The sequence below is a fragment of the Procambarus clarkii genome, chromosome 53, assembly GCF_040958095.1.
Source record: "Procambarus clarkii isolate CNS0578487 chromosome 53, FALCON_Pclarkii_2.0, whole genome shotgun sequence".
NCBI lineage: Eukaryota > Metazoa > Arthropoda > Malacostraca > Decapoda > Cambaridae > Procambarus > Procambarus clarkii.
The window spans coordinates 25,876,804-25,895,913 of NC_091202.1; the positions used below are offsets into that span (position 1 = coordinate 25,876,804).

The 19,110-nt window shown below is 39.1% G+C and overlaps 1 protein-coding gene across 7 annotated transcripts in view; it reads left to right on the plus strand.

Annotated features, from left to right (window-relative positions):
- The first annotated feature begins 3,566 nt into the window (after positions 1-3,566).
- The window catches only part of LOC123767170 (nucleoporin p58/p45), a 28,515-nt gene continuing 12,971 nt past the window's right edge, over positions 3,567-19,110 (plus strand). For 4 of the 7 annotated variants that reach the window (XR_006773927.2, XR_006773928.2, XM_045756738.2 and 1 more), the window contains exons 1-9: positions 3,567-3,706; positions 5,076-5,179; positions 5,404-5,568; positions 8,293-8,409; positions 9,313-9,573; positions 9,762-9,866; positions 12,487-12,577; positions 15,005-15,179; positions 17,135-17,330. Coding sequence is in view for 4 of the 7 variants with exons in the window: in XM_045756738.2 (XP_045612694.1) it covers positions 5,098-5,179; positions 5,404-5,568; positions 8,293-8,409; positions 9,313-9,573; positions 9,762-9,866; positions 12,487-12,577; positions 15,005-15,179; positions 17,135-17,330 (1,192 nt within the window). In the remaining 3 variants the exon portion in view is untranslated. The remainder of the gene's footprint in view (positions 3,707-5,075; positions 5,180-5,403; positions 5,569-8,292; positions 8,410-9,312; positions 9,574-9,761; positions 9,867-12,486; positions 12,578-15,004; positions 15,180-17,134; positions 17,331-19,110) is intronic. The other 3 variants (XR_011222780.1, XM_045756740.2, XM_069304821.1) reach the window with 1 other exon arrangement.

Sequence of the window (19,110 nt, forward strand, 5' to 3'; positions counted from 1 at the left end):
TCAGTCTTTCATGTGGCACTGTATCAAAAGCTTTGCTAAAGTCAAGGTATACAACATCGCAATCCTTACCACTATCAACTGCCTCAACAATGCTAGAATAAAAAGATAACAAATTTGTTAAACATGAACGGCCATTTATAAAACCATGTTGCGACTCAATTATTAATTTATGTTTTTCAAGATGAAGACGAATTTTATTTGCTATTATAGATTCGAGTAACTTTCCCACAATAGACGTTAGGCTAATTGGTCGATAGTTAGACGCAAGTGATCTATCTCCTTTCTTAAAAACTGGTATCACATTAGCAACTTTCCAAAACTCTGGCACTCTGCCTGACTCTATTGATTTATTAAATATGGTTGACAGTGGGTCACAAAGCTCCTCTTTGCATTCTTTAAGCACCCTAGCAAACACTTCATCCGGCCCTGGGGATTTGTTTGGTTTGAGTTTTACTATTTGTTTAAGAACATCCTCCCTGGTAACTGCTAAACTCGTCAACCTGTCCTCGTCCCCACCCACATAGACTTGTTCGGCTGAAGGCATATTGTTAAGTTCCTCTTTAGTAAATACAGATACAAAATATTTATTAAAAATACTACTCATCTCTTCATCACTATCTGTTATTTGACCTGTCTCAGTTTTTAATGGACCTATCCTTTCCCTAGTCTTAGTACGATATAACTGAAAAAACCCTTTAGGATTTGTCTTTGCTTGCCCTGCTATGCGAACTTCATAGTTTCTTTTTGCTTTCCTTATCTCTTTTTTAACATTTCTAACCAGTTGTACGAATTCCTGTTCTAAAGTGACCTCCCCATTTTTAATCCTTTTGTACCAAGCTCTCTTTTTACCTATAAGGTTCTTCAAATTCTTTGTTATCCACTTTGGGTCATTAGTATACGATCTATTCAATTTGTATGGTATACTACGTTCCTGTGCTTTGTTTAGAATATTCTTAAATAAGTTATATATTGAATCCACATCGAAATCCCCATTTAAGTCACCTATCGCTGACTTAAATGGGCCTTAATGAAAAAACTTAATGACTTCATCATTACCTAGCCTCAGAACTTTACATTTATCAGCATTAAACTGCATTTGCCAATCCTTTGACCATTTCAAAACCCTATCTAGATCAAGTTGAAGTGATAGTGAGTCCTCCTCCGAATTAATTTCCCAACCGATTTTCGTATCATCGGCAAATTTGCAAATGTTGCTACTCAAACCTGAGTCTAAATCATTTATATATATATTATAAACAACAGAGGTCCCAGGACAGAGCCCTGAGGTACTCCACTAACATAATTATCCCACTCTGACTTAACCCCATTTATACTAACTCTCTGTTTCCTTTGGAATAGCCATGCCCTAATCCAACTTAATATAGCACCCCCAATACCATGAGCTTCTATTTTTTTAATTAGTCTTTCATGTGGCACTGTATCAAAAGCTTTGCTAAAGTCAAGGTACACAACATCACAATCCTTACTACTATCAACTGCCTCAACTATGCTAGAATAAAAAGTTAGCAAATTTGTTAAACATGAACGGCCATTTGTAAAACCATGTTGCGACTCATTTATTAATTTATGTTTTTCAAGATGGAGACGAATTGTATTTGCAATTATTGATTCAAGTAACTTTCCCACAATAGACGTTAGGCTAATTGGCCGATAGTTTGACGCAGGTGATCTATCTCCTTTCTTAAAAATTGGTACCACTATAGCTACCTTCCATGACTCTGGCACTCTGCCTGACTCTATTGATTTATTAAATATGGTAGACAGTGGCTCGGAAAGCTCCTCTTTGCATTCTTTAAGCACCCTGGCAAACACTTCATCCGGCCCTGTGGATTTGTTTGGTTTTAGTTTTTCTAATTGTTTAATTACATCCTCCCTGGTAACTGCTAAACTAGTCAACCTGTCCTCATCCCCACCCACATAGACTTGTTCGGCTGAAGGCATATTGTTAAGTTCTTCTTTAGTAAATACAGATATAAAATATTTGTTAAAAATACTACTCATCTCCTTGTCATTATCCGTTATTTGACCTGTCTCAGATTTTAATGGACCTATCCTTTCCCTAGTCTTAGTTCGATATAACTGAAAAAACCCTTTAGGATTTGACTTTGCTTGCTCTGCTATGCGAACTTCATAGTTTCTTTTTGCTTTCCTAATCTTTTTCAACATTTCTAACCAGTTGTATGAATTCCTGTTCTAACCTGACTTCCCCATTCTTAATCCTTTTGTACCAAGCTCTCTTTTTACCTATAAGGTTCTTTAAATTATTTGTTATCCACTTTGGGTCATTAGTATTCGATCTATTCAATTTGTATGGTATACTACGTTCCTGTGCTTTGTTTAGAATATTCTTAAATAAGTTATATATTGAATCCACATCGAAATCCCCTTTTACGTCACCTATCGCTGGGTTCATGTCTCGCTCCAAGACAGGCCCACACCCCATACCCAAGACTTTCCAATCTATTTGACCCAAAAAATTTCTTAGGCTATTAAAATCAGCTTTAAAATCAGCGTATCAAAAGCTTTGCTAAAGTCAAGGTACACAACATCGCAATCCTTACCACTATCAACTGCCTCAACAATGCTAGAATAAAAAGATAACAAATTTGTTAAACATGAACGGTCATTTATAAAACCATGTTGCGATTCAATTATTAATTTATGTTTTTCATAAAGGGGTTTATAGCAGCAGGGGTTTATAGGTGCAGGGGATTATAAGGGCAGGAGGTTAATAGGCTCGTGGGGTTTATAGGAATAGGGATTTACAGGGGCAGGGGGGGTTTATATGATCAGGGGGGTTTATTGGGGCCGGGGCTTACAGGGGCAGGGTGTTTATAGGAGCAGGGGATTATAGGGGCAAAGGGGTTTATATTGGGAAGGGATTATAGGGGCCGGGGGTTTATAGGGGCAGAGGTTTATAGGAGCTGGGAGTTTATAGGGGCAGAGGTTTATAGGGCAGAAGGTTTATAGGGGCAGGGGTTTATAGGGGAAGCGGTTTATAGGAACAGAGGGTTTATAGGGGCAGGGGTTTATAGGGGCAGGGGTTTATAGGGGCAGGGGTTTATAGGGGCAGGGGTTTATAAGAGCAGGGGTTTATAGGGCCAGGGGTTTATAGGGGCAGGAGTTTATAGGAGCAGGAGTTTATAGGAGCAGGGGTTTATAGGGGCAGGGGCTTAATGAGCAGGGGTTTATTTTCGTTCAGCTCAATTTATACTTTAAGCTCAATTACTGTTACGTTTTAGTCTAAGTGTTTTTTCCCCACCTCACGTTGCCCGAAACGCTATGCGTACTAGTGGCTTTAGGTATTGTATGTACTAGCTCTATCTATAAGTCCTACATTATGTTTGTAACTAATCCTCTATTTTACCTGAATAAACATTTGATTTGATTTGATTGAAATTCAAATGTTTATAATCTATTCAAATTCAATAGGATAGGTTACAATCTCTCAGTTACTGCCTACAGTTAGCAAACTGTGGATATTTGGCTAAGATTTATGGTAGCAGATCATTTTGAATGAAATATTTACACTCCCGTCAGTACTTGCAACCTAATGAGTGGAGAGGGAGAGCCGAGTAAGAAGCGACCAACACCAGTCCCACGCCGGCCGCCATAACGGTCGGGTGTTGTTGCTGTCCTCCTACCCCTCTCGTACACCTCCCCCGGCCCCACACACACACATTAGGTAATATATTCAAATACAAATACAAATTTTTATTCAGGTAAAGTACATACATACAAGGTAAGATACAAAAGTTGATGGATTTATAGATAGAACTAGTACATTATCTATTCAAATTCATATGTTTATTCAGGTAAAAATACAAACAAAGATGAATAACAAACATAATGATGGATTTATAGATAGAGCTAGTACATACAATACCTAAAGCCACTATTACGCAAAGCGTTTCGGCCAGGAAAAACACTTAAGACTAAATACTAATTGAGATTAAAGTATAAATTGTGTTGAAAAAGGAAAAAAAGGGGGCTTACATGGCAGAAATCAGCAGTTATAGAAGTTGGTCAACAAACAGTATTGTTTAAAATAGCAAGACCTGAGTCGACATTTAGGGGTAAGGAAGGTTACATGGAGTTAATTAGGTAGTACTTAATTTTCATCTTAAACTGGTTGAGAGAGGTACAGCCTTTGACATGATTGGGAAGGTCATTCCACATTCTGAGTCCCTTGATTTGTAGAGCATTTCTAGTTTGATTAAGGCGTACTCGTGGAATATCAAATAGGTATTTGTTTCTGGTGTGGTACCCATGGGTTCTGTTACAACCTTCTAAGAAGCTTTTAAGGTCAGGATAGACATTACAATTCAGAGTTTTAAATATATAGAGTACACAAGAGAGGATGTGCAGTGACTTAATATCTAACATATTCAGAGATTTGAGTAAGGGTACCAAGTGCTGTCTGGGGCCAGAGTGAGATATTGTTCTACCAGAAGCTTTGTGTTGGGTAATTAGAGGACGTAAATGATTCTGGGTAGTAGAACCCCAAGCATAAATACCATAGTTGAGATAAGGATAGATGAGAGAGTAATAGTGTCACGAGGGCAGGGCGAGGAACATAATATCTGATCTTAGAAAGAATGCCAACAGTTTTTAGAAACTTTTTTTACTATATTTAGAATGTGTCCCTGGAAATTCAGCTTGTTATCGATGAGGACACCAAGGAATTTACCATCAACTTTACTACTAATTTGTATATTGTTTATTCTTAGATTAATTTCATTTGAGGATTTATTACCGAACAAAATATAGAAAGTTTTGTCAATGTTAAAGGTGAGTTTATTAGCAGTTAGCCAAAGGTGGACTTTATTTAGTTAAGTATTCACTATAACATTTAGAGCAAAAGGGTCAGGACTGGAGAAAATGAAAGTTGTCATCAGCAAATAAAATTGGTTTTGAGGTGTTGAGAGGCATTTGGAAGGTCATTAATGTAGTTGAGAAAGAGGAGAGGGCCAATTATGCTGCCCTGTGGAACACCAATGTTGATTCTAATGGGAAAGGCAGCATACTGTTTGCATAATTTTAATTGTTTTCAGATTCTTCCCCGGGACAAGCATCATGGCAAACTTCGGAGTCAAGTCGGCTGGAATAGGAGGGGGAAGCGGTGGTGGTTTTACTTTTGGTGCTCAACCCCTAACAGGTGAATGTTCAGTGTACAGTACTGTTTAAAATCCTAATTGTTTGCTGTTTTCTGTATCCGAGCTGGTATATATCCTACTAGGCTTAGCATTACATTGCATTTTAATTTATTTGTCCTCTGACTTCCTTAACTTTTGGTGTTGTTGCCCTCTGCAAGATTTTGTTGACACACGTTGTATATACAGTAGTACAGTACTTCTGACTCTTGTGTGATTTCATCTCCAGGCACGAGCAACTCTAGTAGTGGTTTCAGCTTTGGACAGCCGCAGACATCATCAGCTGGACCCATTACTAAAAGTTTCTTCTCAACTCCCACGAGCACATCTCCAGCTGGAGGGTTCAGCTTTGGAAACTTTGGTACTGCAACCAGCACACCTGGTATTCAGCCAAGTTAGTGTCTACCAGGCACAGTGAATATTTTCATTACAGTATTATGTTATCTAAAAGTATGATGCAGGCTGTTGATCACAATGCTTCCTAATTAGTAATTGTTAAAATTTCCTGTTTTTTCTTGTAAATAATGGTAGGAACCTGATGCAGATATTATAATTATCAGTCATAATTCAAAAGGTAAGGTCACCTGCTTTTGAATAGTTTCTGGTAGTTGGATATTGGCAATTAAACAAAAAAATACTACATAGACTGGTAGAAAAAAATCACATGTGACATGTGCTTATATTCCAAAAGCAGAGTATACATGTTAATATTGTGGACATTAAAAAATGAACATTTAAGGAAAATATTTGACAAGGACTTGCCCATCAGTGACTACGGGGAAGTGAGGTCTAGCTCCATACCCTGCTTACTAGCCTTGTTGTACCCATTGCATTATAAAGCTTCACTATGTTATCACTATGTTAAAATGTTCATTATGTTAACCACTAGACACTGGAAGCACATGCATGAGAAATTATGAAACAAAAATTTAAAAGTGTGTTTATTTACATAAAAAAATTGTCTGCCAAATTTATAGGCCACAAAATGAGGATTACAGAATTAGTGACCCCCCACCCCAGGGGGGGCCTGACTAACTGATGAATACTTCATATATACCATCAGTGAGGTTTATTATAAAAACAGGTCTTCACCTGGATATCAGAACAGTTACCTGCTTCACAGGGTCAAGAGTATTGTAATAAACCCCAGAACTGGCTTGGCTAAAATACACAAACATTTAAATACTGTACATCCAAAGATAAATGAAAGGGCAGAGGAGCAATATGGCACAGTGAATTAGACACCAACAGTGGTATGGTACCCTTTTACTATAAGTATGAAATAAAATGGTTACACATGTGGGAACAATTATGCACACGACACAGACTATTTAAACATTGTAATCAATTCTGGAATTGACAGTCACAAAACAAGGAATATCAATGACACAGATGCACCCTAGCCACATAAATAAGTTAGCCTAGGACTGCTGTAACAATGAGGGGTCCAAGTTTCTTATACTGTACTTGCATAAGTTATTATGACAATGTAAACATACCCAAAACAAGTACACACAGAACTCTTCACCTACATAACTTTGATAAAGGATGTGTAGGAGCACTAACAGGTATAGACTAGCACCATCGCCTGGAATCAGTTCTGGAGTTCTGGGCTAGTTATCCTGATCACAAGAAAAAATTTAATAGTAGTACAGTATATCGTAGCTAACTAATTGTAACTTACTTATACCACGTCACTGTTAGGATGTAAGCTTCAAAATAGCATCAGCCTGGATTCCAGTAATTTAGCCTCCTCTCCAAAACAGGTCCTTCCCCACACTGCCAACATGCAACAAAACAATGTGGTTGCATTTTTCCTCCCATCCTGTTCCAATATGCCCAACTGGCTTTCAACATTTACATTCTTCTTTATTCTTTTTCAAATGTCTGAGTACACAATTTCCAGCTGTGAGCTGCTCCTTTTCTACATCCTACATTTCTTTTCTACATTCTACATCCTTTTCCAACACAGGATGCTTGCTTTTGACCCTTTTCCATCTCAATGACACATACACCCTGAATATTGTGCATCCATCCAGGGTGCACCCTGAATATTGTGCATGTGTGGTGGCAGATACACAAGAACAGTCCAGGGCAGGAGATTGAAATATATGGCTGTTTTAGAGAATGACTAAGTTCTTTGCCCAGTTATGCTAATTATACAGCCTAACCACAGTATAATTGAATTCTATGACAGACCTCTGAACTTAATTTAGTTCATTGCAAATTTTGTGCTATCTAGTATTTGCTTGAATAGTCTTCATGTTGTTTTTCCCAATCTCTCTCCTGTGCTGGGAAATACTTGCATGTTCCAGTGGTCTCCTCAGGCTTAAATTCTATCATAACAAAAATGCTTTGCATGGTATTTGGCAGCTCTCCTTATTCAAACATATGTACATTATTGTAGATCTTTGTTTCTGGTTTTCCTAGTATTGCAACAGTATCTCTTAACATGTATGTCAAGGCCTAATGTGGCCATTCTGTCTGCTGGATCTGTTGCAATATAGTAAGTTGCACCACTACCTTGATGGGACTGTCTCAGGCCTAGAGTTGGCAATGTTGGGCTTTTCTAGAAGATCTGGTATATATATAGTCATATAATTTCCCGTACGGTTAATTGGTGATGGTAAGCCTATTAGGCTTATTGAGATTTTCCCTAGGTCAACTACTGACTTTTCTCTTGACTCCGATTTTCAACTCGACCACTGACTGTTGTAGGTTGCAACATACAACAGCTGCCTAACTCCTGGGTACCTATTTACTACTAAGTGAACAAAGACATCAGTTGAAAAGAAACTTCCCCAGCTGTCTTTCCTGCCCAGAATTTTAACTTGAAATCTTCGGGGGTGTGAGCCAAGGGTATAGACCCCTGGTAATTTTGTATTAGTAGTATAGTGAGTTAGGCCCTAGTGGTTCCTAGAGTTAGATTCTACTGTGTATTCTCCCTATTGCATGACAAGACTATTTGAAAAAAATTGTTGTCATAATAGGGGACACGGTCAATGAAAGCCTAGTGGGTGATGTGTCCTTTGTGAATCCACATGAGCTATGGCACAGGGAGCAGTGTACTGGCTCAGAAAAGAATGTTTCATTTCACTTGACCCCTTATTTCTTTCAGTTGCAGCTGCAACACCTACTCAAAGTGGTTTTAGCTTTGGTGTGACTCCTACAAGTGGTTCAAATATTACATCAACAGCCTCTGCAGGTGGATTCAATTTTGGCACTACACCAACAGGTACTGAAGCTCCTGAACTGTCTTATCTTATCAAATATGAGAGAATAGTCACTTCTGTGTGCAAGAACCTGTATACATGATGTAAATGAAAAAGGAATTTATTATATTGGAGTTTTAATTAGGCTTTTGCCAAAATTTATTTGTAAGCTATATGTACTCTTTTTGTCTGGCATTGGGAGAGGTTATTACTACTAGTTTGATTTTCAGACTTTATTCACTGCCCACCTAGACATTTTAAACTATTAATCATTTACAAAAGAATAAAGGCAGTTTTCAATATGTGGGGGAGTATGTTTTTGAGAGTGTAGACTGAAATGGTTAAAATCAAACTTAGTTATTATGTGCTCTCTTTTGGTTGAATTATATGTGGATGGGGATGGGACAGCTATTAGTTTGAGATCCACCTTGCCCACACACCCTAGGACCATCTCCTCTCCTCCCTTCTTTCTCTACTGTTGGGAGGGCTTATACAGTAGTCAGTTACTCATGTGTACTGGGATTTAGTGTTTTTTCTCAGTGTGGCTTGTGAATGAACTGGCTAGCTGGTTAAATGGGCTACCACTTGATGACAAGAGGGGGGGGTAATAGTAACAATTGTTTACATTGCTATATTCAGTGTTAAAATATTTCCAAGTATGTGCTGGTTTTGAATCTCTGGTTTATTTTTTTTTAATTTTTGTAGATACTCTGGTGGTCTTGTATCAGATGCTGGCCCTGGATCCCGGTAGGTACTAATGAGCCATTTGAGGCCTGGTGTAGTTCCAAAGGGTTTTAATGTTTTCAGATTGTAGCAGTGAAGGTCTGCTAAGGGTCCAGCAGAAAGAGAAATTACATTCAGTGCTGCCTTTTCTCCAGCCAATACCTTTTATTACTGATAAGAATTATTATTTTTTCTTCCATCAGCTACAAGTTCGAGTGGGTTTGGCCTGGTTACCACTCATTCAAGTTCATCTACTGGCTTCACTCTTGGTGGTACAACTCTTGCTCCAGCTTCGTCTTCTGCTACTGGATTTTCCTTGGGAGGATTAGGTACTACACCAGCATCATCATCTGGGTTTTCTTTAGGTGGTTTAGGTGGACCACTGGGTGTATCAGCATCCACTGGATTTTCCCTTGGTGGTGGTGGTGTACAAACAACAAAATCAGCAACATTTGGCTTTGGTAGTAAGTTAACTCTGCCTCAAGTGTGATCCAGTCAATGTTTAAACTACTAGTATTCTTAATGTGCATAAGACTTTAAATAAATATTTTGTATTCATATTGATAAAAGATTTTCAGTCATCTAGGGAAGTGTCACATGTTTGTATTAAACTGTTTGGTATCCCATAATTAGTCTAATTTGTCTTATTCAGGTCCCACTTACACTACTCTACAGCCCACTACATCCCTAACGAGCACGGGTTTGAGTGGTGTAGGAATTGGTCTAGGAGGCGCTCAGCCACCATCTGCTAATGCTGGTATGTATTATACTCAACTACATTAAAGTGAATATAAATATGCTGCCCAATCTCAAATATGCTTCATCCTGTTGGCTTAGAATATAAAATGGTCAAGTTTATGCAAAATTGTCTCGATATTGTGATGGTGTTCCCCCCCTTGTAATTCTCCCACGCCTGCAGTAAGAGTCATGTGTACTTTTCCCAAGCGTTCTCTACGTTGCAGGCTACAATTTGATATATGGGAGAGAGTGAAGTGTTCTCGGAGCCGAGAAATTTGTGAAATAGCAATATTTTGGCCTGTGGTATAGGCCCTTTAGGGAGCCAAGATGGCGCTTGCCTCCCTGATTTCCCGCTAAAACCGTGTGACGTCAGTGGCACCGGATTGGTCACCGACAGCAATGTGGCACCGGGAGCCAATGAAAACCTCCCGTGGCAAAAGTGACGTCACGAAGGAAGGGGGTCCGGCCCGCGAGCCGGGCTGGCGCCAGCAGTCAGACACGACACGTCATAGAGGTCGGACGTGCGACGGTTGGTCCTGTCAGTTGGACAGTTGTTTCCCGCTCCCATGGATTTACGCGTCACCCGAAGTCCGCCAGTACTCTGAGAAGTCTTCCCTAGTTCATGTGTTGAACCAGAAGAGGGAATTGATGGTTATTTGAGCAACAAGTGCTCCAGTCAGGTACTGTGCCAGAAGCAGTGAAGCCGTGCAGTGACGTATGTGACGTCTGTGGCAATTCACCAGTTCGTGACAGCGTAGTGGCAGACAGAGCCACTGGGTAGCTGAGGAAGAGAGGACTATTTGGGGAAACCGGACGACTGTAGCTGAGACGTAGGCGACAGCCGTTGCTGGGAGAAGACGACGGCCAGGAGACCGACTCCAACCTTCAAGAAGGCAAGAAGGAGGACGGACCTGCAGTGAGGAGGCACGGAGACGACGCGCTAAACGGTGGGACGACGAGAGGCTCTGGTAGGACACGACGACGTGTAGTGTGGGGGCGTTCCCGACACGAGGACCAGGAGCTACATCTCGACTCTCATCGGAGGATAGGGTGAAGTAGGTGTTTCTAGTTCCCTCCCCATTCCCCTTTAGTTAGCTATATTATTCGGCTACGTTATCTAGCCTGAGGATTTTATATGTCGTGAGCAAGTCTCACCCATGTCATGGTAAAGCACCAGTGTGCTAGACAGTACTATCAAGAGTACTTGTAATATTTGTGCTGATTATTGGTGTGTACAGGCACCAGGAACAAGTGATAAATTTACTGTGTTGTGTATATCTTTCTATAGATTTTGATATGAACATATAGTGGTAAATTATATATAATATTATGCCAGTATTTGAAAGTTAGGCTGTGTGCCCAGAAATCATTTATTTTCCATGTACTGATATTTGATGTATCTACATTATATATGCTATGTTCATACAGTGATTATTCATTTGTGAGTACAGTGAATTATTGCGTTATTGCCCACGAGAGAAAGTACTGAAAACTCCAGTGTTAATATTTCATAATATATTGTTGGATGAGTAACAGTGTAAAGCCATTACAGTGAGTCATTGTAGCATTGATTGTAGAAAAGACTGTTTGAGCCTGAGTACAGTGTAACTGAGTAATACGGTCTATTTGTGCCAATATCGAGAGTGCGAATTTCTAGTAATATTGGAGAATTTAAAGAAACAGCGCGCGTGAATCTGAAAACAAGCAAAGAGCTTCCGCGCGGGGGCCAGGCGATCAGCTGTTCTTGACACTTGATGAGGAGGGGGAGGTGTTGCCCCCTAGTGATCGCAGACTATTCGTGGGAATTACCGGCCGCGTCAGGATCAATTGATTTATTTGTTGTTGTTTGGCCTTGTGACATCTTTCATACATTTTAAGTAAAATACAAAATTACCTTTGTGTTTTTATCATTCCCTCCATTGATCTTGTGGCTACATTATACTGAAAGCATTGAGTGATAACAATAAGTACCTGCCTGATTCCTGATCTTTTGAGTGTGACCTTGCCAAGGCTACCACTAATTCCACCAGTCCACTGATGGTGTTACTGGCCACCTAAAACACCAGTTGGCGAGCTTGTGGTTAACCGTAGAGCCCGATTGTTGGGGAGGGCACACGACAGTCAAGTGAACGAGTCGTGTTCTCACTCTTTCTTAATAAGAGGCCGTTAAGATTGACTGGGAGACTCTCCTGGCGTGCAGTGGTGCCGTGAGGATCGAGTGAAGACCCGCAGGGCTACGGTGAGTGACCTTGAGCATAACTATTGCTCACCCCAGAGTAAGAGTGAAGAGAGGTGATACCCCAACAATATTTAACAATACTCAATATATCCCATGGCTGCCGACCTTATCGCTTCATTTGATTGTTCCACTGAACAATTTGCACTGAACACAAGCTGTTCGAACCATCCAGGAACTTGGAGTAAGGACCCACTGTACTGGAGTGAGAAATATGTAAGTGTGGACACACAAGTGTGGGCTCTGACACATCCCCATTAGGCAACCACCGGGAGATGCCAGCCACAGGCCAGATTGGGGAGAGTAGAACTCTTGAAATCATCACCAGGTAGTGGAGTGCACGCTGCTGCTTGTTGCAGCCTAAGTGTAATTGAGCAGAGTTAATGTTACTTTTTTATTCCAGATGCCAACAATGCTGGGTCTAAAACTGATGGAAAGTCAACAAGGGATCAACAGATGCCTCAAGATTTATTTGCCACCATAGCCTTGTTTGAGTGAGTTAATAATTCTGTGCAAGTTGCCAATGAAAATATTTACATAGAAAATTTAATAATTTATTTTGTATTGTGGTGGAAAATTATTAGTTCCAACTATATTTTTCATAATTTGTTAATGAACTTCAACTCTTGAATTAACCTCCACTGTATGTAATATATGAAGAAAATAACTTATGATTTGAGGAATGCTAGTAATTTCTTTTATAACAATTTGGGTAAGGCTTGACAAATATGTTCTGGAATTATTTTTATTAATACTCTAATTACTGCTTTGTTAATGGTAACCTATTTCTTAAAAGGTTTTCTGATGTTTCTACTTGGCTTTATTATGGTTACAGTACATTAACTGTAATCCTTGAAGTGCAGCTATTATCAAAGTTATCTCTTTATTTAGTTATACTGTACCAAATTATTTAATTCAATTGTATATAGCTTTCTGCATTATTTTTGGTTTCAAAATTTCAAGCAGTATTTGTCTCTTGATGATCTGTTCCTCAAATACAGAATATTCTTTTTGTAGTAACCTTGTCTGCCCATTTACTGAACAAAATGATATCCACTTCCAGACATAACATAAAACAAATAATTTAACTTGAGTTATTTCCCTTTTTGGGAGGAGCCCCTTGATGCTTCCTGAAGCTATCACACTGATTCAGTGCCAAACAACTATGTCATAAGTTGCGAAGTTCTAGTAGCCTACTGGGGACCATGAGCCAGAACCTGGCCCCTCTCAGTGAGACGCAGGGAGCGGTGGCCCATAAACAGTTTACATTTAATCATGATTGCCACCACCAGGAAAGCAACTTGAAAGTCAGTGAAGCAAAACAGACCACTGCATGGTTAGAACAAGACTTCAGCCTCAAAAGATTGCCAAAAGAACTCCCCCAACAATGAAACCCATCAAAATTTCATGGAACTAGTTTGAGCTAGTTTGCCCCACCTTCCTCCCTTGTTTGGGGGGGAGGGAGGCAGACTGGGTCAGCTGGCCTGTTCCACCCTTATTTCTATTTTGATGGTGTCTGGTTGCTGTCCTAGTCTATCTGGCTCCAGTCTCCCATTTTTCAAAGTGGTGTTTTGCCTTTGAGTCTGTTCTAATACATATTTGTGTAGCATGAGCCAGGAGTTTAGTGTACTTGGAGCTGCATGTGCTCAGGGTTCTCTTTCCTGTGCACTCCTTAAGTGTTACCACTTGCACAATCAGGGTTATCTTCTCAGTGGTGTTTAGAATGCACTTCCTTTAAGGGGGTCTCTTCTTTTAAGGTGGTCCCTGCCTTTCAGGTAAGCCAGTAATCTTTGACTGTCTTTCCTCTGGTTGTGAGTTGCGAGTGTTTTTGGCTGGGTGGTGGTGCACTGTTGTTTGTGTGTCCAGTTAAGTAAATTTTTATACCTAATTCACCCAAATCTTTAGTACTAAACTATGTACAAGTTATTGCTTACCTTTATTGATGACTTGTTGGCATATGGAAGACTGTGAGGAGGGGGGGGGGAGGAGGAGAGGTGTTTGGAAGGGGAGTCCCCATCCATTATAACATCAGGCAGTGATTGTTTTTCTTTTTTAAATTTTTTCAAAATTTTTTTTATTTTTTTATTTTTTTTACTTCATTTTTAGAAAATGAAGCAGCCTACCTTACATCCACTGAACAAACCTTTTAGACTTTTTTTTTTTTTTAACATCAGGCAGTGATGACTTGTGTGGGGTACACACTCTTACGTTTTGCCTGCATACCACTAGGACCTGGTTGTGGTTCACCGCTTGTTTGTCTCGCTAAAAATTTGTCCATGGAGATTTGTTATTCCCTTCGTTTTAACATTTGTCTGTAGATGCATCAGTGTCATTGAAAAGGTTAAGGCAACAGCCTACCGCAGCTTGATTTGGGCGAGTCGTTTCAGCAAAAGTTTGCAGTTCTTCCCATGCTGCTGCACACATTTTCTTAATAAATGAGGAAGGAACATCCTCTACGTCAACAACGCTCATACCAAATTCACATTTATGAATGATCTCTTGTTATTCCTCTGTGGTCATCCTCACACGTGTTTTCTTAGGTTGAACATTACCACTGACTTTCATGGGACCCATGGCGTGATACATAATAATTAGTTTTATGTTCATAAGACAAAAAAAAATAACCAAAATAATGGAATTTCTTACAAGCATGATTGTCACTACGCGGGCGGCTCGGGTAAACTGAGGCAGGTTGGCCTGTGCGACCAGGAACCATGCGCTCGGTCGACCCGAATGCGTATCAACGAATATCATTGGTAGACGACACTATCGTAAGTCGAGTCGCATTTTCCAACCAAGTTTACATTGTAACTCGAAAATATTGTAAGTCGAGGTGTCATTGTATAAATTATTTAATTAAATAATTTATTATTTATTTTATTTATTTATTTGAATCACGTTTAACATTCAGTGTTTTGCAGGTCACAACGCAATGCAGAAAATGCAGCCTCGGAGGAAAATATTCGTCAAACGGCAGCCCCATTTCACAAAGTGGGGAAGAAAGCAGAAGAGATCCAACAACTTTTAGCAGAGCTTGCTAGCGAGTATTTACAGTTACATGCAAGCGCTGTTAATCTGAAAGCTGAAGTTATGAAGGTAATTGTTTGTCATTAATTTGTTTAAATAACTTGCAGTGCTGTAAAGACCCTATTCTGAGAAAGTGGCTTATAGTGTGAATTCATATTCAGATCCCCCATAATACAGAACCTTGCATTATGTAAAAAAGAGAAAAAGATGAAAAGAAAAAAAAAAAGATTACATTCCTTATGGTAATACAGGCAATAGGACAATAGTATCAAGTAACTGGCAACTCGTCACATCCACCTAGTGACCTGGGACAAAATGACGGTCAAACACATCCCAGTGGGACTACCTCCCAGTACCATATCTTGAGATAAAAAAAATCTTGAGATGATTTTGGGGCTTTTTTAGTGTCCCCGCGGCCCGGTCCTCGACCAGGCCTCCACCCCCAGGAAGCAGCCCGTGACAGCTGACTAACACCCAGGTACCTATTTTACCGCTAGGTAACAGAGGCATAGGGTGAAAGAAACTCTGCCCATTGTTTCTCGCCGGCGCCCGGAATCGAACCCAGGACCACAGGATCACAAGCCAGCGTGCTGTCCGCTCGGCCGACCGGCTCCCTTTATACAATAAGTACTTGTAGAAAAGATTCAAATACATAAATGTATACATATACTATAGTACAAATAGTAAAATATATACATACAAATGGTAAAATAGTAAAGACAACAAGGAATAAAGACAGTAAATCACAAATAGTTTTCAATTGGGGAGTTCTGTCCACTCGTTTATCTATTTTCGTTGTTTTTAACCAGAATAGGGGTTTGTTTTGTGGCGCCTACCTTTCTGGGTGCCTGTCCCAGTCGATGGCAGATATGGAAGGCTCCAAAATCACATGTGCATTTTATGGGCCATTGCTCCTCGTGCCTCTCTGAGGGGGCCAGGTTCTGGCTCATGGTCCCCAGTAGGCCTAGAACTCCACCCACATCGACTGATGCCAAAGTTAAGGATAGCCATATCAGCCATGGATAGCTCTGGGGAGCCTCCGGGACTTGCCCAGAAAATGGCGTTTCATTACATTCAACGCTGGTTTTTTAACGGAAAATACTTTCCCAAACTTTCGGTGTCACTATGGGTTCCCCCCCCCTCTCCCGTGTTCTTGCCAATCTCTATATGAAATACTTCAAAACCTTTCTTCTTTCCTCTATTGATACTCGTCCCTCTCTCTGGCTTCGCTATGTTGATGACATTTTTGCTTTATGAGCCTAGTCTTTTCCAACCTTTCCTCTCCTTTTAACAATCTGGCTTCTTCTATCAATTTCAAAGTTGATTGGGAATGTAATTACCTCCTTCCTTTTCTTGACGTTCATTTTCGCAGCTGTGTCCGGTTTCTTTTTCTGTCTACCACAAACCCATGCATAGTGGTATGTACATTCACTTTTTTTTTCTACCATTCTACTTCTCTTAAAGAAGTAGAACATGTCGTCGTTTCTTCATCCTCTGGTGTGTGGTTGGTAATCATTTCTTCAGCCACATTACTGTGACTCATCGTCTGCATACCCTTCTATGTACTGTACTGTTCTCTGAAACCTGTATTGTCTCTGGTTTGCTGAAAACCTCATTTTGCACAAACACACTTTTGAACTGTTAATTTAGTGTTTCTCACATTTCCTTTTCATTCTCTGTGTGACTCTGTTCTCCTGTTCTAAACCTTTGGATTCGTCCGCTATCCATTTTTCAGTGTTTCTTTCTGCCGCACTGCCTTTGCCTTCTGGTACCTGGGCAGGAGTGGGTTATAGATTCAATGCTGGTTTTGCCTGTAGCAGGAATTTCATAGAATTATCCTTTTTTATTCTACACCACTGTATTTAGTATTTCATACTTTTCTGTTTCAACCCATTTACCATGTAGGTAGAAAATGAATATAATTTAAAAGTAGGTAATTGTAATGTTAGTATTATAGTGATAACTGCTGAATAATTGTATAATTAATTTAATACTCAAAAACCATTTCACTGCTATGTTGCCAGGAAGCAGAGCACGTAGAAATGGCTCGTCGGACTAAAGACACCCCAATGGCTCTGCAAGGAGAAAATAAAGCTCCTGAAGTTTTCTTCATCAATCTTGTTCGATCCTTTGAAGCAGAGATGATTTACTGTCGCACTAAGATTGAAGAGGTATCTCAGTGCATGCAGGCAGCTAATAATCCTTGTGAAACACCTGAAGGTACACTATTTCCTAAGCTTATTATTTTTTAGAAATTATGTAACCATATCTAACCATTATATACATCCAACAGTCTGATTTTTTAATATTTAAGAGTATGACATTGAATTCCAGATGAAAACAAATACTAGGAAATTTTAATATACTAGTATATATATTGTGAATATATGTATAGTGTACAGTACTTACAAATTACAAATTATTGATATCAAATATGTGAATATGATTTACATTTATTAATTAACTTTGAAAACTAATATTACTCCTTGCAATCTAATAATAATTTGGTCATTAACAAATTTCCATGTATACTGCATTAATAATTGATAATTTAATAAAATAATCATTAACATTAATAATAATTTCATTTAGTAACATTGATAACATTGTCATACAAATTATGTAAAATTAATATACAATAGCCAATCAGAAATCCAATAATTCCTTTGAATAACAAATACCATTTCATGTTTAAATATTATACCAAGCTAAAATTAACTAGTAATGTACATTAATTTAGTTGCCAATAAATTGTTAAATCTGTTTAATGAGGCTTTGTATTGTAAGTCACAAAGAAACTTTACCAACTATAATTAAAATATATTAATTAAAATATATTCTGAGAAGTGTATAGTAAATATTAGCGATTCATTTGGCAAGGTAGGCACATACTGCCTTGTGGCAACAGTTTGCTACAGTTTACCTGGTGGGATCATTTATCAGCTTTCAACTGGATTTATTTATAAGGCATTACATCCTAGTACTGTATAATCAAAGTAATGTTCATTGTATTAAATCTTGGTGCTTGTAATCACTGGCTGGTTGACTAGGACTTTTATTCGTCGCTTTTGCTCAATGGCAGGGATACAACTTTAAGGGTGTATGGTCTATTTAGTTTTATCAATGCTCTGAAATATCTCTTCCCTCTGTATACTGTATATTCAACTTCTATTTTAACTTCCTGGTCACCATCTTCCTCCACTATAGAGTTGAGAGTGAGAGGTATCTCACTACCCATGGCATCACTGAGCACATGGTTCTTCACTGCTATTTTTCTGTTCGAGTTAGATTGGTCTGTTGGAACTTGTAATTCTTGGTCGCTACCCAATAAATATTCCTCCTCATTACTATCGAACTTGTCTTTGTCCAATTGCTCAAGAATTTGAGACATTATCAGAAAAACTTCTCTTCTGTGCGCACACCACATTATGAAGCCAGAGGTGCGTGCATCAGTTGTAGTAATGTCATAAGACTAGTGCCCTAGCAGGATGCCTAGGTATGCAAAGAAAAAATATTAAAGATGGTGGACATCCTCTAGAGGCCAGAGGGGGGCAAATGGCATCCACATAAAAATGGAGGGACATTTGAATATGGCACTGCACCATAAATCATCTCAAGGTGATTTGCACATAGCAGTCAAACACTTGAGAGCAATTGGGGCAACGTTATGGTTAATACACCATTGTTTTAAGTTATTAGCACTGGTCTGGACCTGATGTGTTGGTGTTGGGGGTGTCTTCATTGCTTCTTGTTAAGACTGTTGATTCTTGCTTGGACATATGAAATGAAAGTTACACTTCCATATTTTGAATGTCCTTCCACATAAATAATTGTTTTTCTAGGTCTTTGTTCATATAATCTTGTTCATTTTGTTGTGGTATTAATTAGTTTTGTGTTGAGCTGGATATGGTATTGCACCATTGTCTTGTATTCATTCCATATTTTCTTAAAACAGAGAGAGAGAGAGAAAAATGTAGAGATTCTTCTGTTATAACTGTCT